At 39.7% G+C, this 17,601-nt stretch overlaps 1 protein-coding gene and 1 non-coding gene across 2 annotated transcripts in view; both read left to right on the top strand.

Annotated features, from left to right (window-relative positions):
* The first annotated feature begins 1,949 nt into the window (after positions 1 to 1,949).
* Positions 1,950 to 17,601, top strand: part of GTF2A1 (general transcription factor IIA subunit 1) — a 36,543-nt gene continuing 20,891 nt past the window's right edge. Inside the window, exons 1-3 of the mRNA XM_069465190.1 lie at positions 1,950 to 2,378; positions 6,535 to 6,636; positions 15,280 to 15,484. Coding sequence (XP_069321291.1) covers positions 2,349 to 2,378; positions 6,535 to 6,636; positions 15,280 to 15,484 — 337 coding nt within the window. The 5' untranslated portion in view covers positions 1,950 to 2,348. The remainder of the gene's footprint in view (positions 2,379 to 6,534; positions 6,637 to 15,279; positions 15,485 to 17,601) is intronic.
* On the top strand, positions 16,542 to 16,685 carry LOC138381210 (small nucleolar RNA SNORA79). The gene has a single exon (XR_011233121.1). It is a non-coding gene; the product is annotated as a small nucleolar RNA SNORA79 (small nucleolar RNA).

The following is a 17,601-nucleotide window of genomic DNA, read 5'->3' as shown; positions in this document are numbered from 1 at the left end:
AGAGCCTCTGGTTAGTCTGAAGGTCTTAAGGAGGCCAGGACTGAGTTTTTCGCCTTTTATCCAATAATTGTATTCCATTATTTCACAAATCAAACCCATCAGAGCATACATCTCATCAATCCCCTTAGAGCGGATTTATTCTGTGGAATGCACATGTTACAGATTTTCTTCCATGTCCTGTCTGCAGCGGTCTTAACCTTAATTGATGGCAAAACACTTGACCATTTAGTTAGGAATACCAAGTAGTAGGGAAGAAAACTCGGTGAAAGGTGAGGGAGTCCATGTGCTCATTGTTAGGACTATGTCTACAAAGAGATAGTAAGAAGTCTTCATAAAATAATATGCAATGAAACTTACCAGTAGTATTGTTTAGTATACCTTTGGGGGCTAATTTGCCCCTGAATATTAAATGAATTACAAATGTTGATGGAATCATAATTTTATACAAAATACAAAGAACACTGATTTCCTGTGATTTTTTTTTTTTTTCTTTAGGAGTGCTCAAGACCACGCAGCTGTGCAGGGAATTGCTAAGCAACTAAATATAGAGAATGGAGTTGCTGTGAAAAGAAATCTCAAGGTTAAGAGATATTCCCCACACTCGTTCTCTCCCATTTTTAAAGTACTAAGGGCCTCTGCTCTAATTTCTTCCTTCAGGTCCTAGCAGGCTGCATCTTTTCCTCTCTCTGGTAGGATGCCTTTGATATTCTTCGAATGTGGTTTCAATGGCATAGAACTTTAACATTTTGTTTTGCTTTGCCTTTTGAGGACAAACTCTCTCACTCGTTCAGACTACATTTCAAGTCTCTCAAAATTCCTAGGAAGAAGAAAATTAGGTACTACGAGTTCTGCCTTCTGAACAGAGCATTCTCTGTTCTGCTTGCAATGTTGACATAAAGGCAGGATTTGCTTGGCCGGAACAGGTCAAACGCCTATTGAATTGCACTTCAAGACACAGACATATTCTTCTTGCTCTCTCACGCAGCCAGAGGCCATGTGAATCCGTGGGTTAAGGCCATATATTTCAGATGTGATTTGTCACTACATGCTGGCCATGGAGTCACAGTATTTTAGCAATATTTTTAGAAACCAGGAAAAGTTACCGTGCTGTTACAATCCAGGGGTTGGAGTTTCTTTTTGACATTTCCACCACGGTGAGAAGTCACTTTTAAGTACGTGGGTTAGTGGAGGCTGAACCTTGGGGAAACTGAAGCCTGAGACTGACTTCGTAGCCGGACTCAGCGTGGAGGAGACAAATTGTTCAGGGGTTACTAATTCAGGACTGTGAAAATACTGGGCCCAAATGTACTTTTATCTCCTTTAGAAACACGAACTCATTCCCATGAGCTAAAGGCCCACTCTCGGCGGGAAGCGCGAACACCACGAAGCTACTAGTCTGAGTCTAACTGACAAACCGAGAGATGACTCCGCATTTAAAACTGTCCTGAATCCGAACGCGCCAAGGGCCGGAAGCCGTGCCACGTGACTAGCCCTCCGCGGCCATTCCTAGCGAGGCAGTCGCCACAGCCCCTCCCACATTTCCTAACTCCTCCAGGGCGGGACCGCGGAAACGTCTGACAGGCGGCGGCCCCAGCTAGCTTTGGATTCGAGTGACAGTAGAACTAGCGCCCTTTCCATCAGTGCTTTGCAAAGTTCCTCATTGCAAAGAACTGCCGGAGACTTCCGCCTGGCTGCCAACCACGTGGTCACGCGAGACTTGGGGAGGCGGAGGCCCGCCTTCACTACTCTAATCCCCGGGCTCCGCCCGCCCAGCACCCTCCACTGCGCGTGACGACACGGCTCGCGACGGCCTCCGCCCCGGCGCGCCTGCGCACGCGGCTCTCGCGGTGTCTCGCGCTCAGCCCCGCCCACCTCTGCCCCCGCCCTTTCCGCCCCTCCCTCCCCCTCCGCCCTGTCTCTCGGCGGCGGCGGCGGCGGCGGCGGCTCGCGCTGCTTGTTGGCTCGCTATATAAAGGGAAGAAGCGGGCGGACCGGACGGCTGGAGCTGCAGCCGGTGGCAGCAGCGGCGGCGCGGGGAGCGGCGACCGGTGGTGGTTTCCCTCCTTGGTGCGGGGTGGGGAGCGGGCAACGCCCCCCGGACCCCTGAAGGGTCGTGGTTTTTTTGTTTTTTTTTTTTTAAGGCGATTCTCGAGGTTTTTAGCAGCGGGAGGAGTGCCCCCCTCCTCCTCTCACTGCTCCCCCTACTCCTTCAGGATCGATTTTGTTTAATTTCCTCCCCCCAATCTTGCGGTGACTTGTGTCACCCTCCAGGTGTTTTTTGGTTTTTTTTGGTTTTGTTTTTAATCTTTTCTCGGGGTTGCCCCCTCTTGTTTGTGTTGTGTGTGGAAATGGCGAACTCGGCAAATACAAACACCGTGGTAAGGACGTGGTTCGGTGGCCGGCGGGGGCTTCGTTCAGGCGGCAGCAACGGCCGGACCGGGCGGGGGCGGGGACGGCGGCGACTCCCGGCCTCCACTCTTCTGCCGCCCGCGCGGCCGCCGCTTCCCGCCTCGGGCGGACCGGGCCGGGGCGCCGGGCGCCGGGCGGCGGGCGCGGGGGGGCGCCGAGGGCTCGGGCCGCGGGGAGGGCGGGGGCGCCGGCGGGGCCTGGGGCCGGCGCGGGACGGTCCGGGCCGCAGAGGCGGTTGGGCCCGGGCGGGCGCGCGGCCCCGGCCCCGGCCCCAAATCCCGGCGGGAGGGAGGGCGGGCGGGAAGCCGCCGCTTCCCCCGAAGGGGCCAGTCCTCGCTCACTCGGCATGGACTCCCCGAGCAGCCTCAGAACAAAAACCGTGTCTGGGGAATTGGGCGAATCCCCAAGACCCACCATAATCCACTTTAATGCGGTGGAAGGTTAATGGTTACTTTGGGGGTTACTTTGGGATTTTCCTGGCGGTAGTGCTTTGGGAACCTTCACTGGGGCCATTTTATGTTTTTTTAAAAAAGGACGAAGGTTGAAAAGCACTTACCTCAGTTCCTTCCGAAAGGGTAAAATGGCGAAGGGGAAGCAAAACCCCCATCGTATCTTCGACTAGCAAAAGCACCAAAACAAACCAAAAAAGCCTACAGTGGTCAAAGTGCCCCTGCTTTCGCCTTGAAATTTGCCTACTTCTTCCAGTTTGTCCCTTTTTGGTTACTTGCGATCACGTAGGTTTGCAAAAAGCAGTCACATAAATAACCTTTTCAATCACCAATGCAATGTGATCACTAGTCCACTCAACTCTTATTTTTATTATGACAATAAAACACGTTTTTGTCCGGTCCCAATGCCGCATCCAAGCCCGCGGCCGCCCGACACCGTACCGTTGGCGACTCGGGTTGATCCATCATGGCTGCGGCCGCTTACCCTGCTTTTCAGTCCCTGAGCCTTGTGGTCCTCCTCCCTTTGGCTGCCCTGTTTATATAGAGCCATTGCCGCTCTCTAATATAGACTCTGCCAGGATGGGAAGGTGCTTTTCAGGCCTACGTCACCGCCTCTCCATTTAAACACCAGATCCGGCTTTAAATAGTGAGAGCTGCTGAGAGCGGGGCTGGGAGGTGCGTGCTCCCGAGGCGAGAGGCAGGCGCGTGCAGAGCTCAATTTATTTCTAGGTCTTTTTCTTAACCCTGTACTTTCACACCGGATGGGGGCTTATTTCAGAGCCCCAAGTTTTTGTTTTGATGCAGCCTCTAGGATTTGCCATCTTTGTTAGGAGAAAGGTACCCGAATGGCTGTCCCCTCTTTTTATTTTGTTTTTAAAATTTTTATTCATTTATTGTTTCTAAACGAAAATTTTAGATTAGATGGTCTAATTGTTTCTCTTGCATTGGAAGGTGTGTGCATTTTTTTCGGAATTTAAAAAAATGTTTTTTACCTTAAAGTGTTAGCTGCAGAGAACTTGGCTTTGGTAGTATTTTGTTCATCAGGTATTCAGAAAATATGCTAGAAATATAGTTCTTAATATTTCATTATGTTTTCCTATAATGTAAAAGACACGAAGCATTTCAAAGAAATACATAAGTGCCTTAAGCTCCAATATAGGACTTTATTTCCCTAGTACATTTGTGTGTAGGGGAACTGTGAGTAATTAGAGTGAGGAGATTTATCGCAAACTGGATGTTAAAAAATTAAAATTCTAGGTAGAATTTTATTGCATTGGATATTAACATGGTATCAAATATAAAAATTCAATTTGTTTTCCAACATTACATCGAGGAACTGACACTTTTGAAAGGAATTTTCTAACTAATCACTTGATAATGCCACTAGTGGCCCTTTAATTTACCAGTTTTTAAGTTTGGAATATCTGTTTTTTAAAAATCAGGGCAAACTTAAATTACTTTGCATTTAGTAAAATACAAAAACTTCGGCTCAAGTAAAGTGTAGAATTTTAAGGAATAATTTAAAAATTTCGTATTACAAATAGTGCCTGTGTACCCATATACTTTTAGAAAATCAGTATTTTGAGGGCTTTCAAATTGACCAATTCTGCTAAGTTATTCCTTATGCATATACTTCATGAAGAATACAAATTTCCCTTCTTCCTTCAACTACAGTGCTTGTGACTCCATTAAGTGGGTTAAGTTGTGGGTTCATTAGGCACAAAGGCAAAATCTTTAAGCAAGATCAATTCATTAAAATAGAGTATCAGAAGAAAGCAGATTTGTACCTATAAATATTGGGATCTCCAAGCAAAAGATTTTTAGAGGTCACTCCCTTCAGAAACACCAAAACGACATCTAGTTGGCTGAAAAAATAATATATATTGTTGTTTGAGATTTATGCTGCCAATGTAAGATCTATTGCTTCTTTATAAATGCCTTGAGGAATTGTTATTGGTAAACAGCACTTTATAGATATATTTTTGTAATTTAGCAGTTAAATCAGGTTAGGTAAGATGATACCCATAGTCAGATATACTTTCCTTATCTATAGAACTAGAATGTTAAAGGAAGCACTGCAGAAATGCACATTTTACAGGTGAATAATTTAAAGTTCACAGAGGAAAATTTGGCAAAATTGGAAAGCAGTTTAGTGAGGAACAGTAAGCACAAGAACCTAGATATTTGAGTTGTTTTTCTGGTTGTAATGAAAAGGGAATGAATCATTTTTAATAGTTGGGGTACATTGCACCGGCAAACTCATTTGTATTTTTGACTATGCAAAAGGACCATTTGTTAGGCAAGGACACATTTTTTCTTAGAGGTTCCCCTGTGATAACTATTGCTGATAGAGATGGTAATGAAACATTTATTTCTGTCTGAAGTTGCTTTTGAGAGCAAACTCTTGGTTTTATTGGGTAGCCAGTAACTTTTTACCTTAAGCAAGGTATAAAACATGAATAATGACAAAACATTTTTAAAAAAGGTTGTTAATCTTACCTCTGTGATAATGGATAGGATTTCTAATGAAGCAGCTCTAGTTTTGACAGCTAACTAGACAAACTTCCTTTAACAGGTTAGAAATAGGATGTGGGTTGGGCTTACTGTTCTTTCTATCTCCTACCTTTTGGCTTTTAGAAAATATTTTATATTTTTGAAATTCTTCACGTGTGTTCTCATTTTGCTCATTTTATCCTTCTGGCAACCTTCTAGAATGTAATACATCTCAGCCTTCCTGATAGGGATTTCAGAGATTATTAAGGGCAGGCAAAGGGATGCCTTCTAAGGAGTTTGGAGAAAATAGGTAGTAAGACATTGAGGATGTATAAATGGGGCCTAGGGTGGGAGGCTGTCAGATCTCCTATGTGAGGCATTTTTGACTCTCTCTTTGCCTCTATAAAAAATAAAAAAATAAAATAATAAAAGAAGCCAGTTCCTCCACTCCCCAACCCACCTTCTTTTTCAAGTAATACCAATAATATTAGTAGTAATAACAATAAAGTAAACATCAGGGGTTTTCACGATAATGTTCCATAGTATCACTTGAGTAAGAGTAAAAGGAGAGAGAAATCGTGGGGAAGAGATCAGTGTTCCTTGTTCCTCTGGGACTGGGAAACCTCTTATTGTGGGTATGTATGAGCAGTTTAATGGTATAGCTTGAAGATACAGACTAGGTCACAGAAACAGAACTTACATGATTTTTAAATTTGAATACTCATTAGATTGCAGATTATTACTAGGCAGATGACCAGTGGACATAAGATTCTCCAAAGTCTAAGATTTAGTGAGGAGGTTATGAAATATAACAGAGTTCAAATCAAGCATGGAATAATAGGAGCCAGACATAAGCAACTCATAAAGCAATTATTGAACATCACATTAGGTATTTTAACTACAACGTAGGAAATTATAACTGGAAATTGTACAGACCTTGTATGTATAAGGATCTTCTGTTTACGAATGCATTAGTCTTAAAACTTCTCTTAAAATATACAGTCATCAAATGCAGTTAAGGCAAATGATGTTTATTAGGATGGCCATATTTTTAAAGTCACATATTTTGGAATTAGTTGTCGATAGTTGGAAAAAATGTATTTGTTTTGAATTTGTGAATACCTGTTAGGCATTATAATCTGTGAAAAACTACCTTTTCAACAGTCTTATTTTTCCTTTAAAGCCTAAATTATACAGATCTGTGATTGAAGATGTTATTAATGATGTGAGAGACATCTTTCTGGATGAAGGAGTGGATGAACAAGTCCTGATGGAACTAAAAACTGTGAGTTTGTCTCTTTTTTTTTTTTTTTTTTTTAAATATTTATAGTTTTTTCTCCCTAAAACATTCTCTTTAGTCAGAAATTAATCTATAGTGTTTCTGTAGGATAAACATTTGACTTTGCTGGAGGAGGTAGTGTAGTTTAGTGAAGGGTACTGGGTGTTTGTGTTTTTTTTTTTTTGGGCAGAGTTTCACTCTGTTGCCGGGGTTAGAGTGCCGTGGTGTCAACCTAGCTCACAGCAACCTCAAACTCTTGGGCTCAAGCAATCCTACTGCCTCAGCTTCCCGAGTAGCTGGGACTACAGGCATACGCCACCAAGCCTGGCTAATTTTTTCTATATATTTTTAGTTGTCCAGCTAATTTCTTTCTATTTTTAGTAGAGATGGGGTCTCTTGCTCAGGCTGGTCTCAAACTCCTGACCTCGAGCCTCCTGCCTTGGCCTCCCAGAGTGCTAGGATTACAGGTGTGAGCCACCGCGGGTGCTGGTTTTAAATCCCGACTCTACCATCCATTCTTCCTCTGACCTTAGGCAAGCTACTTTTCTATTTTAGTTTTCTTAAATGTAAGATAGGACTTGGTAGTACTTATCTCATAGTGTTGTTTTGAGGGATTAAATGTAATAACCATATAAAATGCTTAGCACAATGCCTGGCAATAGCATTTGCTATTATTGGACAGTTAACATTCTATATTTTATGGTCTGGTTATTTGACATGCATCTAAGAGGTTTTTTGTGATTTTTTTAATGATCTTAATGTATTTGTATTCCAAAATGTGTTTAAGTTGTAGGATTGAATAAGTGCTTGATTAAAGAATTTTAATTTCTTGAGTCAGATCCTTTATGTGAGCCAAATGTTAGGTTTTTAAATATATTTTACATTGGGAGCTGACTTTCTGTCTTTTGGATTTAAGCAGAAATATTTAGATATTTTTTATTAGCATTTGTGTTTTCCTGGTGGTGTAATGAATGACTCATGAAATTGTGGAATATTTTTTGTTCTGTTGGTTAGAATAGTGGTTCTCAAAGTATCGTCTGTGGACTCCTTGATTCTCCCCAGAGATTCTTTCTGGGAGTCCTAAAGGTTGGCTAAATGCCCAAGTCTGAAAAATCATATTTCATCTGTCATTCTTTCAAGTAAAAGTTGTGTTCTGTGAGAAAAGTGAATAGTTCAACTCACAACTCACATGCACAAGCGCTTTTCCTTGAGTAACTGTAAATATGCAGCAGAAATGCTTTATACATTCTTTCCGTTCTGATGAACTGAATATTTTAAAAATATGTACTCAGTGTTGATATTAAGAAATTCAGTTTGATATTCTATAATGAGATGTGTTTACATTTGAAAGATCTGCATAATTCACTGAACTTTTAATTTTCTTTTTTTCCCCTTTTTATTTATTTATTTATTTATTTATTTTTTGAGACAGAGTCTCACTTTGTTGCCCAGACTAGAGTGAGTGCCGTGGCGTCAGCCTAGCTCACAGCAACCTCAAACTCCTGGGCTCAAGCGATCCTCCTGCCTCAGCCTCCCGAGTAGCTGGGACTACAGGCATGCGCCACTATGCCCGGCTAATTTTTCTATATATATATTTTTAGTTGTCCATATAATTTCTTTCTATTTTTAGTAGAGACGGGGTCTCGCTCTTGCTCAGGCTGGTCTCGAACTCCTGACCTTGAGCGATCCACCCGCCTCGGCCTCCCAGAGTGCTAGGATTACAGGCGTGAGCCACCGCGCCCGGCCTTTTTTCTTTTTTTTTAATTAATTGAGACAGTCTCGCTCTGTTGCCCGGGTTAGAGTGCCGTGGCGTCAGCCTAGCTCACAGCAACCTCAAACTCCTGGGCTCAAGTGATCCTCCTGCCTCAGCCTCCCGAGTAGCTGGGACTACAGGCATGCGCCACCATGCCTGGCTAATTTTTTCTATATATATTTTTAGATGTCCATATGATTTCTTTCTATTTTTAGTAGAGACAGGGTCTCGCTCTTGCTTAGGCTGGTCTCGAGCTCCTGACCTCAAGCGATCCACCCTCCTCGACCTCCCAGAGTGCTAGAATTACAGGCGTGAGCCAGCGCACCCGGCCTGAACTTTTAATTTTCAATGGCCAATGCATAATGTTGGAAAACTCATTTAAAGTGCAAGATAAATTAATGGACTTTAACAATATGAGAAGTTCATTGATATATGGCTTTATATTCTACATTGCAGCTAACTTTTATGAAGCTATCACTTAAAATACTATTTCCTTTTGCAGCTACTTTAGGAGAGCAGATTGTCTTCAAATACTTCAACCAAAACAAAGCAAATGCAGAGGCAGATATGAGAATCTAGCTATTTTCCTTTAAGTCATTTCGCACTCTCACACAATTTTATTTGGAAAATATTTTTTTAGAAAAAAAATTTGTTAACATGTAATTGATACATTATTTCTAAATGAGTAAGTGAATATTCAAAAAAATCTTTGTTATGATTTCTATTACTATGAATATAGATAGATATAATTGACATACACAAAAGATTTAGCAACCAGACAGCCAACATTGTTCAATAGAACTTTTCTGCAGTGATGAAAATACTCTATATCTGCACATATCGGTATGGTAGCCATTAGCCACATGTGACTATTAAGCATTTGAAATGAGGTTAGTGTGAGGAACTGAATTTCTGTTAATTTTAATTAATCTAAAGTTAAATCATTACCATGTGGCTAGTGGCTGCCATATTGGACTGCTCATGTTGAGACATTCATGCTAATAAAACTTAACAATTTTATATTTTACAGTTTATATACCCCCCCTCTCTCCTTTTGGGCTATTTTACAAACTTTTCTCAAAATCTTGTATAAGCTATGAAGAATACACTTGTGAATTAGATTAGGAAGTAAGATGAGTGATAAAAGTGCATGTAATTTGAGAGTTAACTAGGCAATGCAGAAAGGGAGATGATAAAAATATTTCAACCCAATTCTTGAGGTTATCTCTTGAACCACTGTGGGCCTACTTTAATGTGTGAACTATGGGAGGTGGAAAAACAAAAAATGCAGTCCTAGTTTTTGGTAAATCTATATTTGTTTTTTTATTTATTCATTTACTTTTTTATTGAAGCCCCCCCACCGCCATGTTGCTGTATTGCTGGAATGCCATAGCTATTCACGTGTGCGAGCCCACTACTGGTCAGCTCAAGAGTCCTGACCTGTTCTATTTCTGACCTTGGTCAGTTCATCCTTTCTTAGGTAACCTGGTGGTCCCCACTCCTGGGAAGTCAAACTGTATTGATGCCAGACTTGGTGCAGACACACAATTGGCATAACACACAACAGCCCAGAACTCCTAGGGTCAGGTGATCCTCCTGCCTCAGCCTGCCAAATAGCTGGGATTATAGGTTTGTGCCACTGCTAGGCCAATCAATAAATCTATATTTGACTGTAAAATGTATTTGGAATTGGTGAGTGACTGAGTGGGAATGATAGTTTAGAAAGAAATTCTCTTCAAAGGGAATGATAAAATCATCCTCATTTCTAGGCTGTCAGATGTACCCATATCCAAACAGCAGGTAAGTACTATGGGAGCTATAAACATGGCCTCTCTTTTTAGTAAAACAAATAAAATGAGAAAAGTTTCCTCAATTTGAAATATATCTGAAATTCAGTTTATCTGCCTCTAGTTCAGATTTCTCAGGCTTGACATATTGACATTTTGGACTGGTTAATTCTTTGTTGCAGAGACTGTGCTATGTATTGTAGGATGTTAACTGGTCTCTGCCCACTAGATGCCACTAGCAATCCTCAGTTGTGACCAAAAGTGCCTCCAGACATTGCCAAATGTCTCTGGGGTGTAAAATCACCCTCGGTTGAGGACCACTAGTCTAAATATACCTTAGTTATGTATAGGTACTTGATATACTCTAGTTATATATAAATATTTGGATCATAAATTGAATAATCTGCTATTTCATTTGCTCTTGGGGAAAGCACTGTTTCTACAGCATTATTTCTTGGGAGCCTAGAAATGTAATATGTTTTATCCAAGAGCTAGGTATTTTGTGAAAGTAGGAGAAGCCTTCAGAATTTCTAGTGCACCATACTGCCAGGGAGCAGTAGTTCTCATTGCATTTTAATAGATGAGAAAGTAGACTTGTAATATGCTTTGATGAGGTCCTTTAGCTAATAAGTGATAGAGATGTGAACCTAGGCCTTTTGTCTCCATGTGACACACAATATTAACAGTAAGAAAGAAGATACAAGAGTTGTGACTAGATCTGGGGTTGGTGATGGGTGGTACCTGAGATGGTTTTGAGAATCAGTCTCCTGCTCTAATAGCAGGAGTACAGTTTAGAGATTAGGAATTTAGTCTAGAGCTGGGATTAGGGTGAAGCAAACGAGATGCCTAGGGTGCAGAATTCAAAGAGACATCGACTCTCAAGGTCCAGCTGTGAGTGGGACACCGGAGTTAGACCACCTGGCTTAATGTACCAGTTTGGCCTGCTATTAGTTGGTGATCTTGAATAATTTACCTGTCTTGTTGTTCTTTATGTTCTTTTTCCATAGAAGGGGGCTGATAATAGTATCTATCTTACAGGATTTTTGTGAAAAATGAACCTGTACATGTAAAGCACTTAGAAAATAGTCAGAACTCAATAACTTTAGTTATGAGTCTAGTTAACATGATATACATCTGAATTATTTTGGGAACAGAACATGAATTTTTACCATGTCTAATTTCAGACACCTGGCAAAGATTACTGAAGTAAGGCTGCCAGAAATAATAGTTAACTTGTCGAGGAAAAGGGAATACTGTGAAAATGAGGGAAAGAAGTTCTTCCTCTTTTCTAAGCAAAATAAATAAATAACAATTTAGTATCCTTGGTTGTCTTCAGTAGTATTAGTAGTGACTACTGTAACAGTAGCCAAAACAGTATTACATTTATTTTGAACAGTTGATATTTAAAATTAGAATATTTTGATAAATAAAATTAAAATTATGTAAAAATGAAATTGGAGAGAAACTGTAAATATTCAATGAATGTGAACTTTACATTAATTGATGTTACAAGCTTAATACAAAGTACCAGTATAGTATTGTTTTTGTATTTCCCATATTACCTAGAACAGTATTATGGTACTTGGTAAATACTGATTCTCGGTAGACTACCTTAACCTCCCCCTGCCTCCTTAACCCCTACTCCCAAAGCTGTTGGAATTGTGTGGGGACATGTTTGTATTTCGTGATGGCATTCAGTAGGCAGGAGCCGGAAATGTTGCATTTTCTGCACGTTTCCTGTGGGACCATACTGTATGATAAAGAATTGTCCTGCCTAAAATGTCACTAGCATCAGCATCCCTATAGAGAAAACATTATTCTAGAAAACAATAGTTTGTTTTCCCTTTTCTTCTTTAAAATTAATATTAAATGACCGATAAGTTCTTAGTCATTTGTTAGATCCTGAATAAGACAGTCAGTGCTCAGAAGTAGGTTATACTTTACTAGAAATGGTAGACTTAGTATGATAAATACAAAAATAGAAATACCTTTAACGCATAGAGGCAGTGAGTGATTGCTTTTCTTTGAGGCTATGTGACTTGACATTTCCTTTGTATAGGCAATTGTGAGGAAAGACTGCCGATCACAAGGAACAGTCTAAGGTTATGCATGCTATATTCAGGGAACTACAAGTAGTTCGGTACTGTTAGAAAATAGAGTGCAAGTTATAGTAGCAGCTGGCATATGGTAACATATGCCTTACTAAGGAGCTTGATGTTTAGAGTGAGAAGGATTATCTGGGGTGATAGTTAAAATGCAGTTTTTTTGGCTTCTATTCCAGAGAGTCTGACTTGGTAGTGGTAGTAGAATGGGACCCAGAAATCTTCTTTTGTAAATTAGTATTCCAGTTTGTCAGGTACATGCACACACATACATACAGAGATTAGTTTGCTGTGGATCCAGTTTTTAAGCAGAAGATACCATATTTGTAAATTTTAGAAAATTCATCTTAACAGCAATGTGGAAGTGTTTCCCAAACTTCTTGGCTAGGACTCTCCTTAGGACGTAATAGTATTTAACATTTGATTAAATCTGTGTAACAGTACTCTGTGCAATACAGCCTGGCATTTCTTTATTTAATTTACAAAAAAATTTTAAATTGACTTTTTATGACCCATCGGTGGGTTGGAGTCCCCATTGGTTCGTTAGACTTTAAAGCAACTGTTCTCACTTTAGCACGAATCAGAATAACCTGGACAGTTTATTAAAATAGGTTATTAGTTCCACCCCCAGAGCTACTGATTCAGTAGGACTGGAGTGGGACCTGAAAGTTAGCATTTTTAACAAGTTCCCATGGGATGCTGATGTTTTTGGCTCTGGAACCGCATTTTTAGGACCACTGATTTATAGAGGATAGATTGGAAGCACAGGTTTCCATTGGAGTGTAGCTTCTGTGAGGACAAGGACTTTTGTGGGGTTTATTCACTCTCCTCAATGCTTGTAACATGGTGTGGCTTATAGGCGATACTCAGTAATTGTTCGTAGAATGCATGACTTGATGCAGGACTCAGTGAGCTCCATCACTACATCACTGTACTTTGCAGTAATAGTGGGCGGAAAGGACCAGGGCCATAATAGTAGGGATAGATTGGAACAATGCTTCAGAAGGGAAATAGACAATAATGATGAGGTGTTGGGGTGGATTCTGACTCTTAGGTTGTTGACTTGGGTGGCTAGGAAAGTTGTGGTACCTAGCACTTAGCCACATATAATATGTATTCATTAATATTTGCCATTATCACAGAAGCTTCATTTGAGGTGATGGGTCCAGATTACATGGGTAGACCAATTGGAGATGATAAAAGTGAAGCATTAAATTTAGAAAATTATGGTTTAAAAAACTATTACTTAAAGCATTAATTAATAGGACTTTTTTACCATGATTTTTGGCTTATAAGAAACTAGGCTTTGTTTTGGAAGAGAAGAAAAGATGTAGAAGATTTGGGTGATAGCAGAGTGTTTGGAAACTTTACTATGTATAATACATTAGTCGTGATGTGTTTTATTAGGCATGTAAGTGCCTATTTTAATGGTGTGCTGTGCTAGATGCAACTTTACAGAGATGTATTAGACAAAACATGGACTCTGAAAAAGTAGTGCTTTGTTACCACAGGAAGAAACTAGCTATTTTTAGTCTGGGATTAGCAGAGACTTAGATTTATCAGCTGAAAGTGAGTTTAGAAGTAATCTAATTCAGTTTGCCCCTGTTTTAGGTGACAAACTGCCCAAGGAAAATAAATGATTTGGTCACATTAATGGCCAAACCAGAACTAACTGGTTTCCTGACTTCTGGTATAATTCTCTATTACACAGTTAATGCCACCACCACCAATAATAATATTAATAATAACTAACAATTATTGATCATTGACTTTATGTAAGATTCTAAGTGTTTTACATGAATATGTTATTTAATCTTCACAACAACGAGGTAGGTATTGTTACTATCTCTGTAAGAACAGACTTCAGGGAAGTCTAAATAGTACTAGGCCTGCTAGTGGGATGGTTACACTGGGAAATTGACCTTGAGCTTACTTTTTCAGTTAGCCTTTAGAAATGTGGTGGAATTGTTACCAGCATGTAGACACAAATCTAGCATGTCTAGAATGGTTGGAAGGTTCAGTAGATTATGAAAAAATCTCGGAGTATGGCAAAGGGAACTTCTTGAAGGATCTGATAGAAGACTCAGGTGAGACTTAGGCAATGTCCTAAGAGCAAATCCTGGATGAGAAAATAAAGTATGTGTAGATCTTTGCGTGCAAAATGACTAAATTAAGTTCCATTTGTATTTTCAAGAAATAGTTTGTGACTTTTTTGATCAGTTGCTTATGGGGTTGAAGCTCTAGATTGAACATTAAACCTGGTAGTGAGAGAATGTGTTAGGGAGAAGGGTGAAATAGTTGCATATACTTTCCTTTTTATTTTTGTCCATTTCTGATTTTTTTCTATCACAGAACCTCTCTTCTAGGGTGAAATGAGAAAATACAAGTGGCCAAGCAGAAAAGGATTATCAATCCTTGGGATAATGGAAGAAAGGGAAATTTCAAGAAATGTGAGGGGTTGAGAAAACCTCTAAGGCCTTCAGGCATTGCCATTTCTTTTTTCTTATGTAGGATTTGACAGATGGAAAGTTGGGCTTCTCTAACTCAGGGATTGCCTCTGTTTCTCATTTTTTACATGGATTTATGTTCTGTCTATGTTATGTAAGAGGAAGAAAATTTTGTGTTAAGGAAAGAGTTCCATAAAAATACTTACAATAATGTTTTTGATATTATAGAGGATAATCTTCAATTACTAAAAAAGTTGCTTATATGAAACTCTTTGCTAAATAATATCTGATAATTAAGGGATTACTGTAGAAAGATTGTCAAAGATAAAAAAAGAAATCCTCCAGTACTCTGAAGTGGCAAAAATGAGGTTTGATACTTTAAAAATTTGTTTTCATTATTGTTTACATTGGGGTAAGAATTAGAGATTGATTATATTTTTGTGGCTGTATCAGCTTTTAAAATGAAAGAATTTTATAAACAGGTTAATTAAAAATGTTTTATCCATATATCCAGAGTTATTTTTTTTCCACTTAGAAATCTTTAATATTCTTTGCCTTAGTTATGGGAGAATAAACTAATGCAGTCTAGGGCAGTAGATGGATTTCATTCAGAAGAGCAGCAGCTTTTATTGCAAGTTCAGCAGCAGCATCAAACCCAGCAGCAACAGCATCATCACCATCACCACCATCAGCAAACTCAGCCTCAGCAAACGGTACCTCAGCAAGCACAGACCCAACAGGTCCTTATTCCTGCATCACAGCAAGGTGAGACTAGATTTGTTTTCCTACTTAATGACTTGGAAATTCCATTTGTTATTTTGAAAGATGAGAAATACTCTGGGTTTCTTGGACCTTGTTTTTAAGGAATGCTTGGTGTACCTTAAAAAATAAAAGACTGTTGATTTTGGTTTTTTCTTCCCCTTTCTGTTAGCTGAGAGGTGTATGTGTGTATAAATTTGTATAAAATGTGGATTCTGTTTACAAAGGGCTTTATTTTATATAGTAAAATAGTTGTCTACATTCTTTGTGAAACATGTTCCTTCAAAGACATGTTTCAGTTTAGTTTTTATGAATATATCCTTAGTTTTTCATTTTTTTTTTTTTTTGAGACAGAGTCTTGCTCTGTTGCCCCAGAGAGAGTGCAGTGGCATGATCATAGCTCACTGCAACTTCGAACTCCTGGGCTCAAGTGATCCTTCTGCCTCAGCCTCCTGAGTAGCTGGGACTACAGGTGCACACCACCGTCCCCAGCTAATTTTTTCTAGTTTTACTAGAGATGGGGGTCTCGACCTTGCTCAGGTTAGTTTTGAACTCCTGACCTCAAGCAATCCTCCCATCTCAGCCTCCCAGAGTGTTAGGATTACAGCTAGACTGTGTCCTTGGTGCTTTCCTTTCCACGTCATTTTATAGATACTGTTTCATTGATGCCTTGTAAGGGCTTGTAAAATAGCCCTTGGCTCCCTTTCACAGCTGAGGAAAATCTGGGCCCTGAAAAAGCTAAGGAGCTTGATCCATTACATGTAGCAAGTGTTTTCCTGTGATGACAAACATCTATTCGGTTATAAAACTTCCTGGGCCTTCTAATTCAGTGAATCTACAGTTACTGGAAAGGTCAGTGAAGGTAATTGAAAAGTTTATTTGAAAGTAATCATTTAGTTACCATTTGCCCTATCTCAGAGTATATCTAAAACTTAAAATTGATAGTGATACACAGAAGAAAGAGCTTTTTGGGTTATTTCACTGTTTATGTCAAGTAAGACTTTTAATACCAGATTTTAATCTATACCTTTTATCAGATAATTTTATCCTTTTAATCATTTTTTGATGACTGTTCCTCCTATTGCCTTCAGGGCTGGCACTAGGATTTTAGGTCATCATAAATTAAAATTTGATTTTCTTCACTCAGAGAATATTGGGATAATGGGATTATCTGTCTGTTCTCTGAAATTTGCGGAATCAAACAAATTCCTTTTACTGTTAAATAATATTACCATTATTTATGATTTGTATTTTTTAAACAGCTCTTGAAAGTAACAGGATTCTGACAACTGTCATATGGGGAGAAAGGACTATGTAGGTTGAGAAAAAAAAAACAGTTATAACTTTTTGAGTTTACTTTTAATGGATTAGCAACTCATTCCAACAATGGTATCATTATAGAGCAGTTAATGCTGACTTAGCAAGACAAGATTAAATTGTGTGGGCAAATGTGCAGTTTACTTAATGCACAGAAATGCGTATGTTTATGTGTTAGGTATCTCCACTACTTTATGTTCCTAAATTCTCTTTTTTTTTTTTTTTGAGACAGAGTCTCGCTCTGTTGCCTGGGCTAGAGTTCCGTGGCGTCAAGCTCACAGCAACCACAAACTCCTGGGCTTAAGCGATCCTCCTGCCTCAGCTTCCCGAGTAGCTAGGACTACAGGCATGCGCCACCATGCCTGGCTAATTTTTTCTATATATATTTTTAGTTGGCCAGATAATTTCTTTCTATTTTTAGTAGAGACAGGGTCTCGCTCTTGCTCAGGCTGGTCTCGAACTCCTGACCTCGAGCAATCCACCCGCCTCGGCCTCCCAGAGTGCTAGGATTACAGGCGTGAGCCACCGTGCCCAGCCTTTTTCTATTTTTAGTAGAGGTGGGGTCTTGCTCTTGCTCAGGCTGGCCTAAACTCTCTTGCATCCATAGGAATTGTCACTTAAATTGTTTTTATTGATGTTTTTCAGTATAGGGTGGGCATATCACAGCTCTTATTTGCAATAGAAATTTATAACATTCTGAGATATCAAATGATTGAGAGCATTTGAATGCAGAAAAAGTGGAAAACATAAAAAAAGTTTTCCGCATTGTATAGCATTCTTGTGATTGTGAAATAGCCTCATGGTTT

The sequence above is a fragment of the Eulemur rufifrons genome, chromosome 2 (assembly GCF_041146395.1).
Source record: "Eulemur rufifrons isolate Redbay chromosome 2, OSU_ERuf_1, whole genome shotgun sequence".
Classification (NCBI taxonomy): domain Eukaryota; kingdom Metazoa; phylum Chordata; class Mammalia; order Primates; family Lemuridae; genus Eulemur; species Eulemur rufifrons.
This window is presented reverse-complemented; position numbering and strand designations above follow the sequence as displayed.